The sequence below is a fragment of the Phragmites australis genome, chromosome 24 (genome assembly GCF_958298935.1).
Source record: "Phragmites australis chromosome 24, lpPhrAust1.1, whole genome shotgun sequence".
NCBI lineage: Eukaryota > Viridiplantae > Streptophyta > Magnoliopsida > Poales > Poaceae > Phragmites > Phragmites australis.
Window position 1 is genome coordinate 8,269,651 of NC_084944.1, and position 19,973 is coordinate 8,289,623.

Here is a 19,973-nt window from a genome sequence, read left to right on the forward strand (position 1 = left end):
ATATGTGCTATATACTTAATTTTTTTTAAAAAAGTTAGGTATTCAATTGAATACCCATGCATCATGTTGGGTCCGCCCATGGTTGTAAGGAATAAGAATAAATGTATATATACTTACATATGCATGCCCTTCATGTGATGAGGCTGCTCTATGCAAGTACACAAAAATCGTGTGCTGGTCACCACCTTAATCACACCTGTAAGGAAAAAATGTAAAACCCCTCAAAAGTCACTTAGATTTTGACTTTCCCCCTCAAAAATTGTTTTGTTGCAAAAAAACCCCCAAAAGTTTGATTTTGTTGAAAAAACCCCAAAAATTTAAAAAAATTAAAAAGGCACAAAAAATTCTAAAAAAAACTAGAGACAATTATAAGACCTTCTGTAAAATTTGTTTTTAAAAATAATATCTTTTGCATCATATTTCATGGAAAGGAAGTTTAGGGGAAAAAAATGTGCAGCTCATTTATTAACTCATGTTATTTTAACTTTGTCATGTCTACCATTATTTTTCCTACACAAATAATTATTTAAGTAAACTAATAAAAGTGGTTTCACTAATTTTGGGGTGTTATAGATTAGTTATGAATTAATCTATCTGCAACACATTTACACAATCATACACGTTACAATAACTATTTCAAGATTTCATGTATTTTTAAAGATAGAGTATCATGTAAGAAGACTAAAAACAATTGTTTCATGATTTTTGGATTAGTAAATAATTAACTATGTATTTAACTCAAATTAATAAATGAGTTGCACGTTTTTCTTTTTTTTTCAAACTTACTCTCCATGAAATATGATGCAAAAGATATTATTTTTGAAAATAAATTTCACAAAAGGTCTTAGAATTGTCTCTAGTTTTTTTAGAATTTTTGTGATTTTTTTTTTTAAAAATGAATTTTTTAAGGTGTTTTGCAACAGAACTAAAACTTTAGAGGTTTTTTTAACAAAATAATTTTTAAAGAGGAAAAGTCAAAATCTAAGTAACTTTTAGGGAGGTTTTGTATTTTTCCCCACATATAAATTCATGAATCCTGGCAATTGGAGTGAACCCTGGGATAGGGATGGAACGAATCGCTCCACGCTCATCCTTACCTAGCGAGAAAAATCGCAAATGAAGAAAAAAAAAACGACTGCGGTGTATACGTGCACCTTGTCCATCTTACCCTTGCTTACATAAATATGAGCCGTAACGCAACATGAGCCGTGACTAACATGGACCCAGCTGCTCGGCCAGTACAGTGCACTTGCCATAATCAATCGTCTCCCCTGACAGCCAGCCAGCCTTGTTGGGATCCACTCCACGTTCCCGCCGCGCGGCTCGATCACATGGCGCGCCATTGATAAGCTCGCCTTCCCTCGGTTCGGTTGGCTGAGCCTCTGTGCTGTACCGCCTCGAGCAGCTACACCGGCCGGGTGTTGGGGTGGATGGTTGATGGTTCGTGGTTGGTTGGCTGGTGATTGCAATGCGCGAGCTTCGTCGCTGATCTCTGAGGCGTTATATAATTCTCTTCCGTTGTCGTGTGAGGTGGATGCGCGATCCTAGGTAGATCGTGTCTGTTTCTGAGGTCGCCAGGGTTGGCGATGGGGAAGGCCGGGAGGTGGCTGAAGAGCATCTTGGCGGGGAAGAAGGACGGCGGCAGGGGGAGGGAGAAGGTGCTGTTGCAGCAGCAGCAGCAAGGCGACGCGACGCCACTGCCGGCGGCGAGCCCCAGGGAGAAGAAACGGTGGAGCTTCCGGCGGCCAGCGCCGGCGCAGCAGGGGAAGGCCACGGCGCCGTCCCCGCTGTCCCTGGAGACTCCGGGCTCGGGGCTCGCCGGCCTGTCGGTGTCGGGCCGCGATCTTGAGCTCGAGCAGAGCGAGCACGCGGTGCCGGTGGTCGTGGCTGCAGCCGCGGCCGCCGTGACGCGCTTGACGGCGGCGGAGGAGAGGGACGTGTTGGCGAGCTACCTCGTCGAGGAGGCGGCCGCCGCCAGGATCCAGGCCACCTTCAGAGGCTATCTGGTGAGTCTGAAAACGATGCGGCTGCAGTTTATGCCGTAATGACAGTTCATTCATACTGACACCATGTTAATTGATTCAATCAAGCTTCTATTTTGCAAGTAGCTTTGATCAATTTGCAACTATGGCTAGTAGTGTGCAAGAGTAGTATCCTGATCAACCTGATCAAACGCAGAAGTAATTAGAAAATTCTGTCACGATCATCCTGGCCTTGTGATGTGATGACGAACCGCGGTTGCAGGCGAGGAAGGCGCTGTGCGCGCTGCGCGGGCTGGTGAAGCTGCAGGCGCTGATCAGGGGCCAGCTGGTGAGGAGGCAGGCCAACGCCACGCTCCGCCGCATGCTGGCGCTCGTCTCGGCGCAGTCACGCCTGCGCGCACGCATGCTGGACGCAGACCACGCCGCCCAACGCCGGTCGCCGCAGCACCCCAGGCGCCGCAGCTCATACGTACGCAAATCCCGCGCGTTCCCGTTCCGTCGCGCAGGAGATGCCTAGTGACAACGGTTACTATGTATGGGTGCAGGAGATGGACCGGTCCGGCGAGGAGCACGTCAAGATCGTGGAGATGGACATCGGCGAGCCGGCGCGGCGGGGGCGGAGCAGCTGCTCGGCGGCGGCGAGCGAGTCCAGGGAGCGGCGCCTCGCCGAGTACTACTACGGCCAGTGCTCGCCCGCGCCGTCGGCGTTGGGCGCCGAGCTCAGCCCTCTCGCGTACAGCGGCCACTTCGAGGATCAGTTCCCGTTCGACCCCGCGGCGACGGCGCGGAGCAGCCCATACGTGCCGCCGTACGCCGCCGACGGCTACGCCGAAGCTGAGCTCCCGGGGGCCGGATTCGTCCCGAGCTACATGGCGAACACGGAGTCGTCCCGCGCCAAGGCGCGGTCCCAGAGCGCGCCGAGGCAGCGGACCGACGCGATGGAGCGGCAGCCCAGCCGCCGCCGCGGCGGCGGCGTCCCGGGCGCGCCCAGGAAGATGATGCAGCGGTCGTCGTCGCACATCGGCGTGCCGGCGGCCGCCGCGTGCGGGTACGGGTACCCGTGGGCGGGCGTGAGGTTGGACCGGTCCAGCGCGTCGCTCGTGGGCAGCGAGTGTGGGTCCACGAGGTCCGTGCTCACCGCCGCCACCGTGGGCTACTGCCGCTCGCTCGTCGGATTCGAGGTGCGCGACGATGAATTAGTTACAAGATACCGAAATTGATACTGGAACCCCAAAAAACAAGTTTTTTTTCCATCGCTTGGTTTGTGCATGTGGTCGTGGACTGACGAGTCCCTCTTCTTGTTTGAGCTGCTGCAGGTGCACAGGGCCCACTACTGAACAGCTTCAAGAATTGGCAGGCAGCTCAGCAGTGCTGCCAGGTACTATCAAGCAATAGTCGACTGGTGGTCTGTGCACCTTTCCTTGCAATATAATGTTGTAGAAATTCATTAGCGTCTGATGATCAGACTGTCAAAATCGTAGATTCTAAATTGGATTGGAGACTTGATGGTAGGATAGAAATCACTGAGTCTATGTAGAATCTAAGACTTTATCTGATTCTATCAAAAAATATATATTTAATTTATTATGATATTCCTAGAGTGATTTAGTACATAACTTTATACAAAATAACTATATGATACACTCAAATACACATATTAAATAGAAAATAGTCAAATAGTAAAAAGCCAATAACGTAAACAACCATAAGTGTAAAAAGCCAATAGAAGATGACTATGTTGACTCTGTTTGGGAGCTCAACTTCCTCTTCTTTGCCTTTGCACAGCTCCCGTTGCATCTACTTGAACACCAATTCTACGACCGATTCTACGACCAAAATCATGATTCTACTAGATTCTATCCAAATATGATTCCTGCATGATTTGAATCGTTTTGGACAATATAGGTTCGTAAAGTCACACGATTCTACGACTAAATCGTGATTTTAACAACCATGCTGATGATGGTTTTATGAAATTCTTAGCTGCTTGTTATCTAGGCAAGCGATGCGTTTGTAAATGTAAACAGCCTACCTGAATCAAATGGACCGATGATTCAGAGCCATATGAGACTTTTTGATCCGTATATATATAAGTACCTAAACTCTCTCGCAGCTATAAAAGGAGGCTTCAGGTAACAAAAGAGAGAACAACACCAGACACCAACCACCAGCCATCGAGCAGTATATAGAGAAGAGCGAGAGCGTCTTTAACACTCCCTCTCTCACTCCTAGTATTAAGTCCACCTTGTAAAATAGGTATATTAAAGAAATGATTTGTGCCACTACCGCTATAAGGTAATTCTTCGTGTGTGTAAGTATTTGAGGTTCTCAAAAGGAAAAAACATTCGTAAGTTATGCTTGTAGAAATAAAGTAGTGTTATCTTTGAAAATCTCTTGGTATTCTAGTTTGTCTATATGAGACAAGTTTTTATACTATGTACCCTATAGTAGAAACCTCTTCAATAGTTCTCAGGTAATCTCTGCATATGGCATAATCATAATAGGGTATGGAGAACTCTGTATTCGTAGAGAAGTGTTCTCTTTGGTCTTTGGGTGAAACTGGCTATGATGTTGATAAAAACTTATCATATATGTTCATGACTAGGGATATTCAGAGAAAGTTTTGCTACTCTAAAATAAACTAGCGATAAGAATGATGAGTATAGAGTAGGACTTTTATGATTATTGTACAACCGACTGAATTATTGGTTTCACCAACTTAAAAAGATACTGAATAGCATCACTAAATACTACTGAATCAAGAAAGGTCACTTTCAATATTGAATATTTTAGTATTATTGTTACTGTTTAAAATAATATTTTAATAATATTAAATTAAGCTTTTATTGTTCATATAGTGTGCAAAGAGTATTAAATAGTATCTGAATAATATCAAATAGTATCTAAATAGTAATTCTCAAATATAAAATTGTACGCAGGAAGTGGACGAGTTATTAAAGTATATTATAATATTATATCCTTACATCGTCACACGCTAATGATAAATATTGCTAGTCATTATATATATATATATATATATATATATATATATATATATATATATATATATATAAGAGAGAGAGACTAATACGAGTCTATGCTCCTGGTTTCTACTGTGTGGCTTAGGTGAAGAACTGGACAGAAAAAAGAGAAGTGCTTCGGTCTATGAGGTGTGCCGCTATGTTTCATCAGCCCACTCTTCTGAACCTAGAGGAGACCATAGCTGCTATGACCCAGAAGGAATCGAGACTAAAAGTGACGAGGAAAATTGCTTCACTTCTATCTTGTTTAAGTTGTGTCTTCACACTTAGTAAATATGATGCCTGATTCAGGGAGTTATAGGTTAAGGTTGTTTAGTGCAGTAAACCAGTGTCTAATATTTTCTTTACTTAAGCCCTTATGTCATATTTTTCTACACTTGCGGAGTATGATATGTGCTTACACTTGCTATTTCTAATAATAAATGCTACTCAGTTAGAGAAGGCTACACAAAGATAAGAAAGCTGAAGATAGTAATGAAGACGGAACGTCGTAGGTCACATTGCCCCCAGTCGATTGCCTGTGGTATGCCCTGAAGCATTCGTTGGAGTTTCCTTTTATTCTTCCGCTACGATTTAAAAACTCTGGTATTCATTTTAATAAAGTTGTTTTGTTCGATATAGAACTATTTATCACTGATGATGTCACCGCATGTATGATAAAAACAGATCTTGGTATACATGTGGAATACACCTGGTTGTTCTTTTGAAAAAACAGACGTAACAAGTGGAATACATTTATTTAAAATATAAACTATTTTCTGGAGCAATAAGAATTAGCGAGGCTAAAGAGTGTTTCAATTATGGTGATAAAGGGCACTTGATTCGTGATTATCCTAAACCACTCAAGTCTAACCATGAAAAGGGAGAGGCAGTGGCAAAAGTGCTCTAAGAGGTGGTAGAGGCCATAGAGGTAGAAGTGGCTACAGAGCCAATATAATAGCCATAGAAAAGAGCTTGAGGCTTCATCAATGGAACTTGAAGAATGAAGACAACTGAAAGCAAAAAAATTAAAAACTTTGGAGATAAAGATCAAGAGTCTCACAATAGTGACTTTGTCAACTTCACCTATACAAATGAAGGTAACTATGCGCTTGCATCCATACCCAAACGAATATCACAGTTAAATTGGATTTTAGATTTAGGGGCATTGAAGCATGTCTTAGGCACATCAAGTGAGTTTGTGTCATATACATAATATCCCCACACGTAAAAAAATAATAATTCAAAGTGTTGATGGTACATCACAACCTATTAGAGGTGTCGGCACAATACAATGCACTCCGTCTATTAAGTTGGCATCAGTCGTGCATGTGTCAGCCTTCTCAGTCAATCTTGTTTCATTAATGCTCTACTTGATCAATTAAATTGCCGGGTTATACTTAATCGGAAAAAATTGTTTAATCCAGAAGAGACGAATAGGGAGAAGCCTTGGGAGTGCAACCAGCCGTAGTGGATTGTGGTGCATGGACCATGAAGAAACAAATAATGCATTGTGTACTATACTAGCAACAACCATATGAGAGAAGAAAGCTACAGTGATGCTCTTGCATTGTAGATTGGTACATCTTTTTTTTTGATAAAATATGTAAAATATTCCTTGATGTAATATGTGGGGTGGATAAAAATAAACTATTTTGTGATGTCTGTGAATTTGCAAAACACACAAGGACATCTTATGTGAACAGGGGCATTAGGAGTGTGCCCCCTTTTGTGCTAGTTCATTCAGATATTTGAACATGTCATTTGGTTTCTATTAGTGGGATGAAGTACTTTATTGCTTTTATTGATTGTTTTTCCTAGATGACATGGTATATCTTACGAAGCATATCTTTATGCTTCCAAGATTTTTAAGAATCAATTCAATACTCAAGTCCAAATGATAAGAATAGATAATGAGATTGAGTATGCGAACAAGGAATTTGGTGTGTTTCTATTGGCAAATGGTATATTGCATCAGACTTCATGTCCAGTTACACCTCCATAGAATGACGTGGCTAAAAGGAAAAATCATCATATTTTGGAGGTCGCACATTCACTAATGTTTACCATGATTATGCCCAAGTTCTTATGGAGTGAAGTTATTTTGACAGCTATATATCTCATTAATCGTACTCCATCGAGATTACTTGGGATGAAGAATTCATGTCAAATGTTGCTAGGTGAGAATAAGTTTGTTGTTCCATCTAAATTTTTTGGATGTACATGCTTTGTTAGAGATCATAGACCCTATGTGAGAAAGTTGAATCCACGTGCGGTAAAGTGTATCTTTGTGAGGTATTTTTCGAGACATAATGGCTACTAATGCTGGAGTCCTAGTGAATGACGTCTCTTCATAAGCATGGATGTGACTTTTAGAGAATTGGTGCCCTTATGTGGAGATAACATTGCTATAAGTTTCTATTTGAATCAAATTCTACTATCCCAGACAAAGTTAGTCGAGAGGGGGAGAATAATAATGTGATAAACTGTTCAATTGAGCAACGACCAAGGAGAATAGAAGCAATGATTAGTGCTCAACTCCTCAACCAGGAATGGAGGGGGTGACAGGTGGGTTGACAACTCCTTGTCATGAGAATAATTCTATAGGTGAGGAGCCGCGAAATGAGGGCACCTTGCAAGGAGAGCATCATCGCACCATCAGAGGATAGAAGGTGTTGGAGAGGTTGAAACCAAGGCAGAGAAATCCATAGCGGAGGAACGTCAATAGATCGGCAAGGCGACACGAACCAATCTATGATCGAAAAAGTTAATCTTGCAATCAAGAAAAAACCCGATCTAAAGAAGACCCGGAAAAACTCTAATAGTAGCTGATAGGATGCTCGGTGACATGACAAAACTATGGGTTTTGCTGCCCTTGAGAGAGATGATGGAGATTAGATCATCTCCCAGGGACAGGGTGACAAAAGTTGTGGAGGTAGGGGCTCAGGAACGGTGTCGGCTTGATACCGTGTAAATAAATTAATATATTATAATGGATTATTTGTATTGAGTCTCGTGAGTATATTTATATAGATATATGGCTGGGATTGCGAGACAATCCTAGAGATAGAGTCGAATCAAATCAGAGAGATTACAATTAATCATATCTTATCATAACAGTCGGATATACTCTAATAATAACCAAGGGCGTGGCTCGAGTGCTCGTGCTGCGCATTGACTCGCCCATCTACTTTGCCAATGCGAGTTATCTGTGAGAGAGGTGAGTGGCAGCAGTAGCATAACAGTGCAGTCAGCAGTGTACTGTACAATATCCAACAACATGTTGGTCTGAACTCTGAAGATGCTCATGTGTGGTTGCAACTTTTGCTAGTGTTCAGGATCTCACGGTGGATCGACGACGAGGACCAAATCAAGGAGAATGGCGAGGAGAGCTTGCAGTGTGCAGCCCTGGACATGGGTGGTAAGTTGTTGTAAACTGAATCTTTATGTAATCTTACTGCACAAATGCCTGAAACACTGAACCGGAAGGAATCTGTCTTCAAACATGAAGATTGATCTACCAATGCCTTCTCTGCAGCCGTTGCGAGCATCGACTCTAGCGGGACAAAGATGGTGGAGGATCTCAAGAGGTACCTCGACAAGAGCATCCAGGTAAGGAGAAGCAATGTGTCAGCAGCATCTTTTGCTGAAGATTTCCTGTTTGAGGGCTTGCTCATCTGACAGCCTTTTGCTTGTGACGTCTGCAGATTGCATTGGCGAACCCGGGGAGCGAGATCATGAGGAAGCTGGAAAAATCGAAGGTCCTCCAGCTGAGCGACGAGTGGATCTTCCTGAGGGTGTGCGAGGCATGTGACTATGCACAGAGCAAATGCAAGATTGGAATTTGTTTGCCCAGTGCTGCATCTTCTGACAAAATGGTCTGAAGCTCTGAACAGAAGTTTTGCCAGCGTAGTTGTTTCATGTGAAAAACCCCAAGATTGACATGCGGATCGCTGACTGTACTACCTGAAGTTTTAGCTGTTAATATGAAGTTACGAAGTTGTACTGAAAGCACGAGTATGATTGCACGTATGAAAGATGCATGAATTTTTCAGATTTGCAATGTTCATTTGCAAAGAGCATCCTTCTCCAGAACTTCAGGTATCAGACATCAAATTGCTGCAAAAGCTAGAACACCAATTGCTAGACACAAATATATCAATACCTAAAATGTGATTCATGAACAATTAAACATACACTGCTTGATGGATAGGAAGAACTACCCTCAAAACTTCTTTAAATCATAATCCGATGTATTTTCATTTCCCAGAACTCCGGGAGATTAAAAGAAATACACCATTTTATTTCGTTTCTTAGGAACAGATAAGATGCAGCAGGGCCAGTGCTGGCATTGCCAGTAGGACAACTGCATGACAGCTACATCACATGAAACTCTATGTTTGAAGAATCAAAATGGCATTAGAATAGTGCTTCGTTTATCAAACGCACTAACTTCGCAGTTCAGCGTAGAGTCAAAATGCATCACATAGGCCATCCAAATGAAGCATAATATAGGTGGAAATAAAATAAAATGGCTTGATATATCACATTGATACCTAAGATTTAACAAAATGAACTAGCTAAGATATGGCCTCATTTAGACAGGAAACCGAAAAAATTTAATACATAACCTTGCTCCGAATACTAAAGCGCTAACTCAATTACAAATTGGACCCTAATGATATCACTAGCTCTTTCAAAGCAGTGATACTTTGCCAGCCTCTTGGAGCTGGCATCTCATTTCCTTTTTATTTCTTCTGCTGCAAGAACAAAACGGTTAGGGCTCAGTTCTTGATTTAGGACGCACACAACCACAGAAGGGTACCCGCTTCTTTTTCTTCTTCTGCCCGCCACCGCGGTCCTTCCTTCCATACAAATAATCCCTCAAGAGCACACGAGTACGCTTATCGGAGACTTTGAGCTTTCTGTACTCGTGCTCTTCTTCAAGCTTTAGCAAGACGTACTGTATCTTCTGAAGTTCCAGCTCCAATCTTGCCACATTTTCTGACCCTTTCTGCACCTGCTCGGCGATTCTCCTCCTGCTGGAATACCCTTCTCGCTCAGCATTCATACTATCTGACAATGCGGGATAATTATCAGCCTTCTTGATCAATTTGTTGTTGAAATTTATCTGTTCCAAGACATATCCCTCGGTCTCATGCAGCTGAGCGCTTACACTGCTGTACTCAGAATTTATAGGGGATTTGCCCTTTGACGGTCCCTCCATTTTCCGCTTTAACTCCTCAATGCTCGCTTGGACGCTCAACAATATCTGAGCATCAGAAGTGAGCCTCTCAAGTACATTCTTGCTCCACTCTTCGTGAGGTTCTACAGGTCCCTTTGACATCTCAAGCTTATTGATTCCGAGGTCTCTTCCCCTTACTAGCTCAGAGGAAGGGTACTCACTCTTCACCTCCTCAACCGCTTGTATGTCGAGCTCAGATGACGAGGACTTGGCTGTTTGAATCTTGCAATTCCTCTCCGCAGCCTCCCACAGCTGAAGCATGTCATCATCCAATTCAGCAGTTGCACCACTGCCAAGGGGATAGAGGGCAGCTCCAGTGCCGTACGGTGGACAAGTAGATATTTGATCAAGTTCAATATCCTTCACCATCTGGATGTGCTTCCCTTTGGTGCGCTCGACATCTTTCTGTTTCTCATTGTCAGAGTATATTTCCTTTGCCTCCATGCGTGAACCACCTCTAGCTTTAAGGTTTTGAATTTCTGCATTTGCTGCCGCCAGCTTAGCTGCAGACTCGGTCAACTCCTGATCTTGACAATCTTTGACATTTCTTACAACCACTTGAAGTGCTTCTATTCTTGAAATTAACCCTTGCAACTCTGGAGTTCCTTCTGGGAAGCAGTGAGATTCTGGCCCATTGTTGTCCTCTTGCAAAAGAGGTACCCGTGCAGTTTCCTGTAACAATAGAAGATCAGTTGTCGACTTGTCGAAAAGGGAAAAGGACCAGTAAGTTCCTTGTATGTATTACGAATGGAGGTGCATGATAAAGTGTCATATCCATGTTGTGCATGAACCATAGTAGAAATATCCAGCTAATAAAAGGAGATGCTAGAAGGAAGAGCAGTAGTAAAAACTTAACATCACCATCGTATTAAAAATTTACAATAGTAATAGGATAAGTTATTGTTAAATTTTGCTTCAATGAAAGAATAGTATTGTTTTAACTACATGATTTTGTTTTTGAAAAAGGTGCCTAATTATCAAGGACGAATGAAGAAGCTTACCTCTTTGCCTTCTGTACTAAATGGTTCTGACAGCGAAAGAGTGTCATCTTCTAGCACACTGACATGATCCGACAACGATGCTATGAGTGCTAGATGTGTGCCCAACTCGGCCTTCAGTTCTGCATGTTCTTCCTGTATGCCAGTCAACTTTTTCTGCAGCTCCTCAATTCGAGCATCTCGTGAATAGATCACCTTCATTAGCAACTCCTTTAGCGTTATTGCACTAATCTCTGTAGCTTTACCTTCCATCATAAGATTGAGTGCTTTTTCTTCATAGACTGCAGAATTCACCAAAGAGGTAACTGCATCACCCATCAGAACAACAAATTCCCTTTCATATTGGTCAACCTCTAATTGCAGTGTCTCATAGGCTTGGCGAAGACGCAAAATTTCATCATCCTTGGTAGTACACTGCTCAGTCAGTGTTGTGATTTTCTTCTCCAGTTCTCCTTTCACCACTTTAGCACCTTCAATCGCAACCTGAAGAGACCCAACAACTCCACATAATTCCATGTTCTTTTCTTGCAAGAATTGAACCTTCTCTTCTGCTTCCAGTAGCTCATCATCCTTCTGCATCAACTGTGACATGCAACTCTCAAGTTCAATGGCCAACTCCTGGCAGACACTTCTATTAGTGTTCAAATCAAACTCTGAAAGGACTAATCGAGTCCTGAGAATCTCTAGCAAGTAGACGAAATACTCCTTTAGGTGATTATTTTCCGATTCAAGCACAATTGATCTTCTGCTCAGCTCACTAACTTTGAGATCGAGATCGCCTTTAACCAAACTCAGCAAAGCCATTTCATCGGTAAGAGAAACCAAAGCAGATGCTATCTCGTTATTATGTCCCCTAAAGAACAAAGACAAGTGCTCAAGCATTATACATTCTGCAAGAATAGTACAATTCTCATCCTCCAAGGAATTGTACTTCTCGCTCAAGGACTGGTATTCCTTGGACACAGACTCATTTTTCTTGGCCAGGTCGGAAATTTCATCTTGCGAAATCTTGTAGGACTCTCTCAAGCAAGATAGCTTCTCTTGTATGACCATTACTTCAGTTTTAAGCACCTCTTCCCTTTCACTACTTTTCTGTAATCCTTGCCTAAGCTGCTCATTCTGTTCCAAAATCTGGTGATTTTTATTTTGCAAAGAAAGCAATTCTGCTGCTCCATTTTCCACTTCTTTCTCAAGGGCAAACTTCTGTAAGTGCAGATCTCTGAGCTCCATCCCTACTTGAGACAAAATTGTTGAAAGAACTGAGAACTCAGTATATATGAGCATATTAACATATTCGCTTTCCTCCTTAAGTTTCAGAATGTTGAAGGTTTCATCTGAAACAGTCTGCAAAAGAACTTCGTCTAGAGATAAATCAGAAGGTCCTAAATCTTTGCAGATATTCAGAGCCTTCATTTGCTGTGAAATCCCTTCCCTCAGTTTTTCATTATGCATAATTAATGTTTTTCTCTCCTCTTCATGATATCTGGCTTCCTCCATCAGCTCTGAGATCAACATCTTTGCAGAATGACTTGCCTCAGCATACTTCTGGCATTCACTGAAAAGAGAAATGTTCTTGTCTTTCTCATCAGCCAAACTGTTCTCCAAGACAACTGTACTAATAGAGGCACTAATGTTTTTTTGCTGTTCCTGTTGAAGCATCTCTTCCATATAATGGTTTTTCTCTTCTAGAGAAGAAATATGCTCCTCATAGCTGCCTACTTGCAGTTGATGCGACTTTACAGCAACTTCGTACTCCTCATTTTTAATTCTCAACTCACACTGCAGTTCCCTCACTTGATCGTAGGCAAAATCCTTCTCTCGTGATATAGAAGAGTGCTTGTCTTCCAGATCAGCATGCTTACCTTCCAGGGCTTTCATAACCACTGTAATGCTCTCCAGCTGAAAGACAAAGTTACTCAATATATTAGATGAGAACAAGGATTTAAGTACAGAAAGGACATTAGATGTGAACAACTAATAAAAAATTTCATGATACAACCATATTAATATCTACTTCAATAGGAACTCGAGTCTGTAGGTTTACAGCAGTAATTACCTGAGAGAACAGATTGTTTTTCTCAGCAGAAAGAGCTAAGTTATTTGAGAGGTGAGCCTGGCAGGATTCTTCAGAATCTTTCAGCTTTGTTCTCATTTCTTGAAGTTCAGTTTTCATATCGGATAATGTGATATCCAAGATGGAATTCTTCTCTGAAACATCAGATAAACTTTTACCAAGGATCTCTAGCTCTGATGCAAGAACAGACTTTTCAGAAACACAAGAAAAAATTGCATCCTTCAGAGAGCTTTCAGAAGCCTCTAATGCTTTTATCTTCTCCCTCAATGCATCCATTTCGGCATTCGCATCTGAAAGTGAGTTCTCCAAGAGTAAATATTCTTCAGATAGTTTCTCCACCTCTTCTGAGAGAAGTGCCTTTTCGATCTCATTCTTTGCACACACCTCCTTCAGTTTTGAGTTAGTAATTTGCAATTCTTCAATTAACTTCCGGCGTGTTGCTTCACTGGTTTTTAGGGCATCCATGTCATCAACCAGAGCATGGTGTATCCCCTCTAGATTTTCTTTCTCTTCCCTTTGACAAGTAAATTCTCTCTGAAGTGCCTCTTTTTCACCTATGTGTAATCCCATTTCGGTCTCAAGTTTCACATTCAATTCCTTGAATGCATCCAATTCACGATGAAGGTCCTTTATCATAAGCTCAGTCGACATATTCTGTTCACGAAGGGCATGGATTTCCTCTGTATGCTTGGTTATGATGTTCTCAAGATCCTTCTTATTGTTCTCTACCTCACTTAAATTACTAGTAAGCTTCTCAATTTCCAGCGCCAACCTGTTTAATTCTTCCTGAGACTTAGAGTGAAGATTTTTCATCAAGATAAGAGATGCTTCACCCTCAACCCGTTTCTGAGCTTCATCTTGTAGGCTAATTTGGAGGTTACCCACTTCTTCTTTCTTATGTTCGAGTTCTTGCTCCAGCATTTGTACCTTCTCTTCAACATTCTCCAATTCAGCCTGTGATGCCGCGAGTTCAGATTCCATACCAGATAGTCTCGCTGAGGACTGCTGATTCTCAAGAAGGGTAGCATCTTTCTCAGTGTTTAGAAGTAAGATGGTGCTCTTAAGTTCAGATGACAAGTTCTCCAACTCATTCATCTTGCCATTCAGCGTCTCAATCTGTAGATGCAACCTACTAACATCTTCCTGAGACTGAGAATACATTTTCTCAATTGATACAAGTGATGTTTGAGCTTGCATCGTCTTCTCACCTTCATCTTTCAAACTCAATTCTAGGCTGTCGATATTTTCATTCTTCTGTGCAATTTCTAGCACCAGTAACTGCATTTTCTGCTCAGACTTCTCCAGTTCCATCTGCGTCTTTGAGAGTTCTAACTCCAAATCAGATACTTTCTCTAAAGACCGCTGTTGTTGAAGAAGTGCTGCATCCTTCTCGGAGTTCAAATCTGAAATGGTGTTCTTCAGTTCATTCATTGTGTTCTCCAGATTTAACTTGTAATTATCCAACTCATTCAGCTTCTTTGTTGATTTGTCAAGATCTTGTGTCAGCGTTTTCACTTCTTCCTGCAACTGGGAATGCAGACTCTCTGTCGTGAGAAGAGCTGCTTCAGTTTGTGTGCGCCTATGGCATTCATCTTGAAGCTGGGCATGGATATTGTTTGCTTCTTCTCTCTTTTGTTCAAGATCTTGCATCAGCATCTGCATTTTCTGTTCAAGCTCCTTTAGCTCTGACTGTAGCTTCAAGAATTGATATTCAAGAACTGAAATCTGCTCAACAGATTGCTGTTGTTGGACTAGAGCTGCATTCTTCTCAGTGTTTAGATGTGAAATGATTTCCTTAAGGCTTTGGATTTCACTTTGAAGTTCATTCTTTGAATCCTTCAGCGTATTTATCTCATCACGAAGTTCTTGTATAAGCAGCTCAGAGGTGTGGTTTTGTTCGGTAAGGCTCTCAACATCCTTCTTCAGCTCACAAACAGTGTTCTCAAGGTCCTCCTTGGTCTGCTTGAGCTCATTCAACTTTTCATTTGCCATCTTTATCTCCATAGTCAACCTCTGAACTTCTTCATGAGATTGAGCAAGCTCCTTCCCCTGGGAAAGTAGAGCACTGTCAGCCAGCACCCGCTTGTCATGCTCCTCCTGGAAGTTTAAGTGGAAACTTTCCAATTCCTTAAGCTTTTGTTGCAGTTCTTGTTGTTGCATCTTCATCTTTTGATCCAAACCCTCAACCTCAGACTGCATAGCAATACTGAATGTTTCAGCATTAATTAGCTTTTGGACATCAGTAGCCATTTCATCGGTTAACTCTTTTAGGTCAGCCTGTGCCCTCGCGAGCTCATACTCCAAAGTAGATATTTGCTTAGTGGACTGATTATATTGCAGAAGAGACGTGTCTTTATCAGAATTCAATTGTAATACTGTCTCCTTAAGGTTTTGGATCTCATTTTCAGCTTTGTTAGCCCGCTCAGATTCTGACAATATCTGTTGTTTCAGATTCTGGCTCTCGGCTATTAGTCTTGAAACCTCTTGTTGCAAATTTACCATCTCGTTGCTGATATCCTCTTTCCCCTTAACATCTGGGCTTTCAAAATTTAGGCCTTTCCATACCTTTCCATCAAAACCAGCACGAGGAGCATTTTCACCGCTCGATGACGAATCATTGAACAGCTTCAGACCTTTTCGACTTGATAATGCACTGGTTTCCTCAGGGTGTGTACCATTCCTCTTGGAGGTGAGATGTTGTGGTGACACACCAACTCCATCCTTCTGCAGATCATCGGAATCAAATGGTGGACGGGTGAAAATAGGCATATCCGGAGTATGTGGCTCCATTTCTTGCCCTGAAGCAGGGGGTGACTCGTCAGACATTGACGGCATCTGATTTGGAAATGCTTCAGAAATTGTTCTGTGCGCCTGACGAAGTGCCCCAGTGGCCTGATCATACCTTTCTGCCAGCGCACGGTATGCTCGATAGAACTCCTCCACAAATTTCATAAGCTCTGGGCGTTTCTTGTAGTACATCTCTGCTCTCCGTGCAAAAGAATCGGCATCTTCATTGATAAGTTTGATCATTGCTTTAACATTCATGTCCATGTCTGTTGCACAAAACAAGACCCAATTAGTTCATGAACCACACTAATCAGAGATGCAGTCCTTTTATTGCGAGCCATATTTTCAGACTGATTATGATAGTTATGGAAAGGTATATACAGACCAATGTAAACACTGGCATCAAACAATAATTTAACCATGAGCCGTCAAAGCATTTGAACCCATCGAAAAACAGTAATACAGGAATCAGGATCCCCTAAGGAGTATACATGGCAAATGATTATTTTATCATCCTAGATTAGTTTGATATACTCTCTTCTTTCCATAAAAAAAGATGTGCTTCAGTTCAGTTGGTCAAAAAGAAAAGGGCATTGAATCCCTCCAGAGGCTCTTAACATATTCAAGATTCATTTAGCTTTCACATCAAAGGAAAACTCATGCGCACGTATATGAACAATAGTTCAAGACCTAGCCTTAACATAATTCCAACTGATCGATGTACAAAGGAAGATGACACAAGTCATAGAATCATAGGACACAAAACAGAGCTATGCAAACAGCACTTCATATAACTAAATATGCTACAGTATAGCTTATATTTTACAAAAATTACCAAAACTTAACTTCAAAGGAACTATTTTCAGTTGCCTGAAAATATTATACGCTTGTACATAATCAAATCAGATTATGAAAAATATTGTATATTTTTATGCTTTCCAAATTCCAATATCAGCTATGTGAATTTTCAGCAAAGATGCACATTTGAACAGAACAAAGAGGATGGAAAACTACATATGTGAACAATATAAGTGTATAGATGCACATTTGAACAGCATGCACAGCTTGAGCAATGAGATTAAAAAATGTGATTCTAGACTGAATAATAAGTGTATAGCATTGAATTGCTAATTTGACCGGTATACATTCAATAGAACGATGATAAGAATAACATGATGGATAGGGCACAGGCATACATAAACATGAGTTCAGCAGGCTGTAAGCTTGGCTTTGAAGTAAAGCAAGAAAAACTTTCTTTGGTGAACATGACCAAAAGATGGTGAACAGCTCACCGCTGAGATTTTCCTGGAGCCATTTGGAGTTCTTGGGACTGATATGGCTAACCCACAACCATGAGTACTGCCTTGAGTCTTGACGAACCAAAGCCGCCATTGGTGCCGAACAGGAACACAGACCACTCCAACCGGTAAATACCTCTGCTCTTCAACACTTAGAACTGTGCGAAAATGCAAGATCTTGTCCTCAACATCGTGAAAGTTCTCAACTTCCCCACTTTTCAGAATGTGGGATCAATGAAATTAGCTCATACAGTCATACTGCAGCAAGCTCCGTCCAATTCGTCATTGTTTTTACCTGTGCAATTACGAACACAAATGGCGTGAATAAGATCAACTAAACAAGTTATCTGAAACAATGACCGACAGAGCTCTACGACTCCATGCCTATGAGTTAGTACACCCCAGTGACAAGTCTTCGATTAGTTGAAATGGCACGAAGATATATATGGATAGCTCTCGCTGCACTAACCTGAAATCAAGGAAAAAACAATGTATTCAGTATTTTTTTTTCTCGAACTAGCTACCGTCATTATATTAAAAAGAAGAAAAGATCAAATACAAAACTAACCCAGCAGGGATAATGAGAAAGAATATGGATAGCTCTCGCAGCACTAAACAATGTATTCAGTAATTGGATGATGAGAAAGAATTGTGCATGCACAGTAAGCACTACCAGAGCGAAAAGCTTCCTTCGTCTGATGTAGAAAACAATCAAAATTTCGTCAATCTGAACGATAACCAATAGAACCTGGAAGCAATCCCAACAAGATTCCAAACAGGAAAGCGACAGAACTCAAAACGCAAATTCCCAAAACCGAAATTTCCGCAGAAAACACGAACCTCGAGCCGCCGCGATGCAGCTGAACACAAGAAAGGAGACACTTTTGCAAGCAAATCTCACGACCCAGGCATTCTTGATTCTAACAAACAAAAAACAGACGGGATTAAAATCACATGATCCGCACCGGCTGTTCTTTACCCCACCAACCACCCGTCAACACCAAACCATCCCGCCAATCTCATTCCCAGCAAAGACAAATCACGGAGACAAAGATGGATCTCTGAAGCATCCAAGCGCAAAACACAGATCAAGGAAGCAACAGAACTCGGTTATAATCGCAGCATGAGAAAAGCGAATCAAAGATCCAATCTTGGAGCAGAGGCTAGAGAGGCGAAGCAAGCGTACCAGGTGGACACTGTCAGGAGCGGCAGTGAGCGGCGGCGGCGAGATGCCAAGATGCACCAGGCTGCCCACTTTCTCCCTCCGTCTTTCTCACCCCATCCCCTTGAAGCTCTATCCCTCTATCCTTCTCTCTCTCTCTCTCTCTCTCTCTCTCTCTCTGGACTCTGCACTGCTGCGGCGTGCGTAGGTGCCAAGAAGAAGAGGCTGCTTCTCAGTACTGGGACCAAGCAGACGATACAAGAAGAATAGACTTGGAGCAGTGATGTGATGACGGTACTGGTGATTTGGGCGTCATAAATGGGGTGGCGTCAATTTGGGAGGGAATTCTGAATATTTATCTCATGCAACAGTTATAAATTTTCCTGTTGACCCAAAGGAAGAACGCCCCTTATGGTATTCTGAATTTCGCATGAATTTTATGCTGCTATGAATTTTATACTTTCATGCTTGATTACAGGAAGAGAAAGACGTTGATGACATTTCCCCTGTGTGATGGACATAAGTCAAATTTTCTTGATTCATCAACAGGTGAAAGTGCAAACTAATATGAAAATGATTGGGTACTCCAAAGTGCACCGTGACTTTGCTCGTACACTAAGCATTTCCCCTGGTTAGTCTGCATCATCCATGCCCGTTCTTCATCAGATCTCCCTATCCTTCGTTAGAAAAAGGGGGAAATAGGTCATCATCTAGCGTCACAACAATGTCAATAATACATTGCTCGCGTGTACGTCTAAAACTACTTTAAGTGATCTTTGCGATGGTATTACGAATATCGTAAAAGCGAAAAAGAAATTACATTGCCTCTAGTCGTTGAGGATCATCAAGCAGGTAAATGCCATTTCTTGGGTTCTCCAGCTCCAACGAAGCAAGTTGTACATTTTTGTCCTGTCCATGTCGTTGTGGAATTGTTAATCGGTTGTTCGGTACCGATTATCAATGGATTTGCTCTGATCGGATCATTGGGGTGCGCTGATTTGTTCGTGTGATTGGTTGCTCCGGGGATCGAGAGCGAACAGAATCATGATCCCCATGTGAGCTACTTGCAGCTGCAGCGGTGTCGATGCACAAATGTCACGTTGCGTTCAACTGTTGCTGCCGTGTGTCATGTACACGCTGAGACTTTCTTTCCATGGAGTATTTAATTTCTCACTAACTCCTGTCTAGCTCCTCCTTTTTTGGTCGTACGTTTGAAACGCAACGCACAAAATTCGCTGAAATTCGTCTGAGAATTGTACCCCTGATCGTGAGATGCTTTCCCTCTTTTTCGCTTCGGTCCTTGCATGCAATAGATGTGTAATTAAAGATCCAATTCGCAAAAAAGAATATGTATAAAGACAAGGGGGAAAAAACGTTCAAACAGTACAATTTTATTAGTTTGTAGAC

The 19,973-nt window shown here is 41.9% G+C and overlaps 2 protein-coding genes across 2 annotated transcripts; one reads left to right on the forward strand and one right to left on the reverse strand.

Annotated features, from left to right (window-relative positions):
• The first annotated feature begins 1,276 nt into the window (after nt 1-1,276).
• Nucleotides 1,277-3,772, forward strand: LOC133907630 (protein IQ-DOMAIN 19-like). The gene is made up of 4 exons (XM_062349700.1): nt 1,277-2,006; nt 2,245-2,451; nt 2,528-3,163; nt 3,299-3,772. The coding sequence occupies exons 1-4, from the start codon at nt 1,587-1,589 to the stop codon at nt 3,317-3,319; spliced, it is 1,284 nt and encodes a 427-aa protein (XP_062205684.1). The 5' UTR covers nt 1,277-1,586; the 3' UTR covers nt 3,320-3,772.
• A 5,752-nt stretch (nt 3,773-9,524) lies between these two features.
• On the reverse strand, nt 9,525-18,888 carry LOC133907553 (protein NETWORKED 1D-like). The gene is made up of 5 exons (XM_062349615.1): nt 18,591-18,888; nt 17,399-17,699; nt 13,302-16,372; nt 11,249-13,144; nt 9,525-10,919 (listed from the first exon to the last, which is right to left on the reverse strand). The coding sequence occupies exons 2-5, from the start codon at nt 17,496-17,498 to the stop codon at nt 9,780-9,782; spliced, it is 6,207 nt and encodes a 2,068-aa protein (XP_062205599.1). The 5' UTR covers nt 17,499-17,699; nt 18,591-18,888; the 3' UTR covers nt 9,525-9,779.
• Between the last annotated feature and the right edge of the window lie 1,085 nt (nt 18,889-19,973).

What these genes read in the sequence shown, in the direction of transcription:
- LOC133907630 (XM_062349700.1), top strand. Translation starts at nt 1,587, where the DNA reads ATGGGGAAGGCCGGGAGGTGGCTGAAGAGCATCTTGGCGGGGAAGAAG. An exon ending in CCACCTTCAGAGGCTATCTG is followed by an intron (nt 2,007 to 2,244) that starts GTGAGTCTGAAA and finishes CCGCGGTTGCAG; the next exon opens with GCGAGGAAGGCGCTGTGCGC. An exon ending in CCAGGCGCCGCAGCTCATAC is followed by an intron (nt 2,452 to 2,527) that starts GTACGCAAATCC and finishes GTATGGGTGCAG; the next exon opens with GAGATGGACCGGTCCGGCGA.
- LOC133907553 (XM_062349615.1), bottom strand. Translation starts at nt 17,498, where the DNA reads ATGGCGGCTTTGGTTCGTCAAGACTCAAGGCAGTACTCATGGTTGTGG. An exon ending in AAAACAATCTGTTCTCTCAG is followed by an intron (nt 13,145 to 13,301) that starts GTAATTACTGCT and finishes TTTGTCTTTCAG; the next exon opens with CTGGAGAGCATTACAGTGGT. An exon ending in TTAGTACAGAAGGCAAAGAG is followed by an intron (nt 10,920 to 11,248) that starts GTAAGCTTCTTC and finishes CTATTGTTACAG; the next exon opens with GAAACTGCACGGGTACCTCT.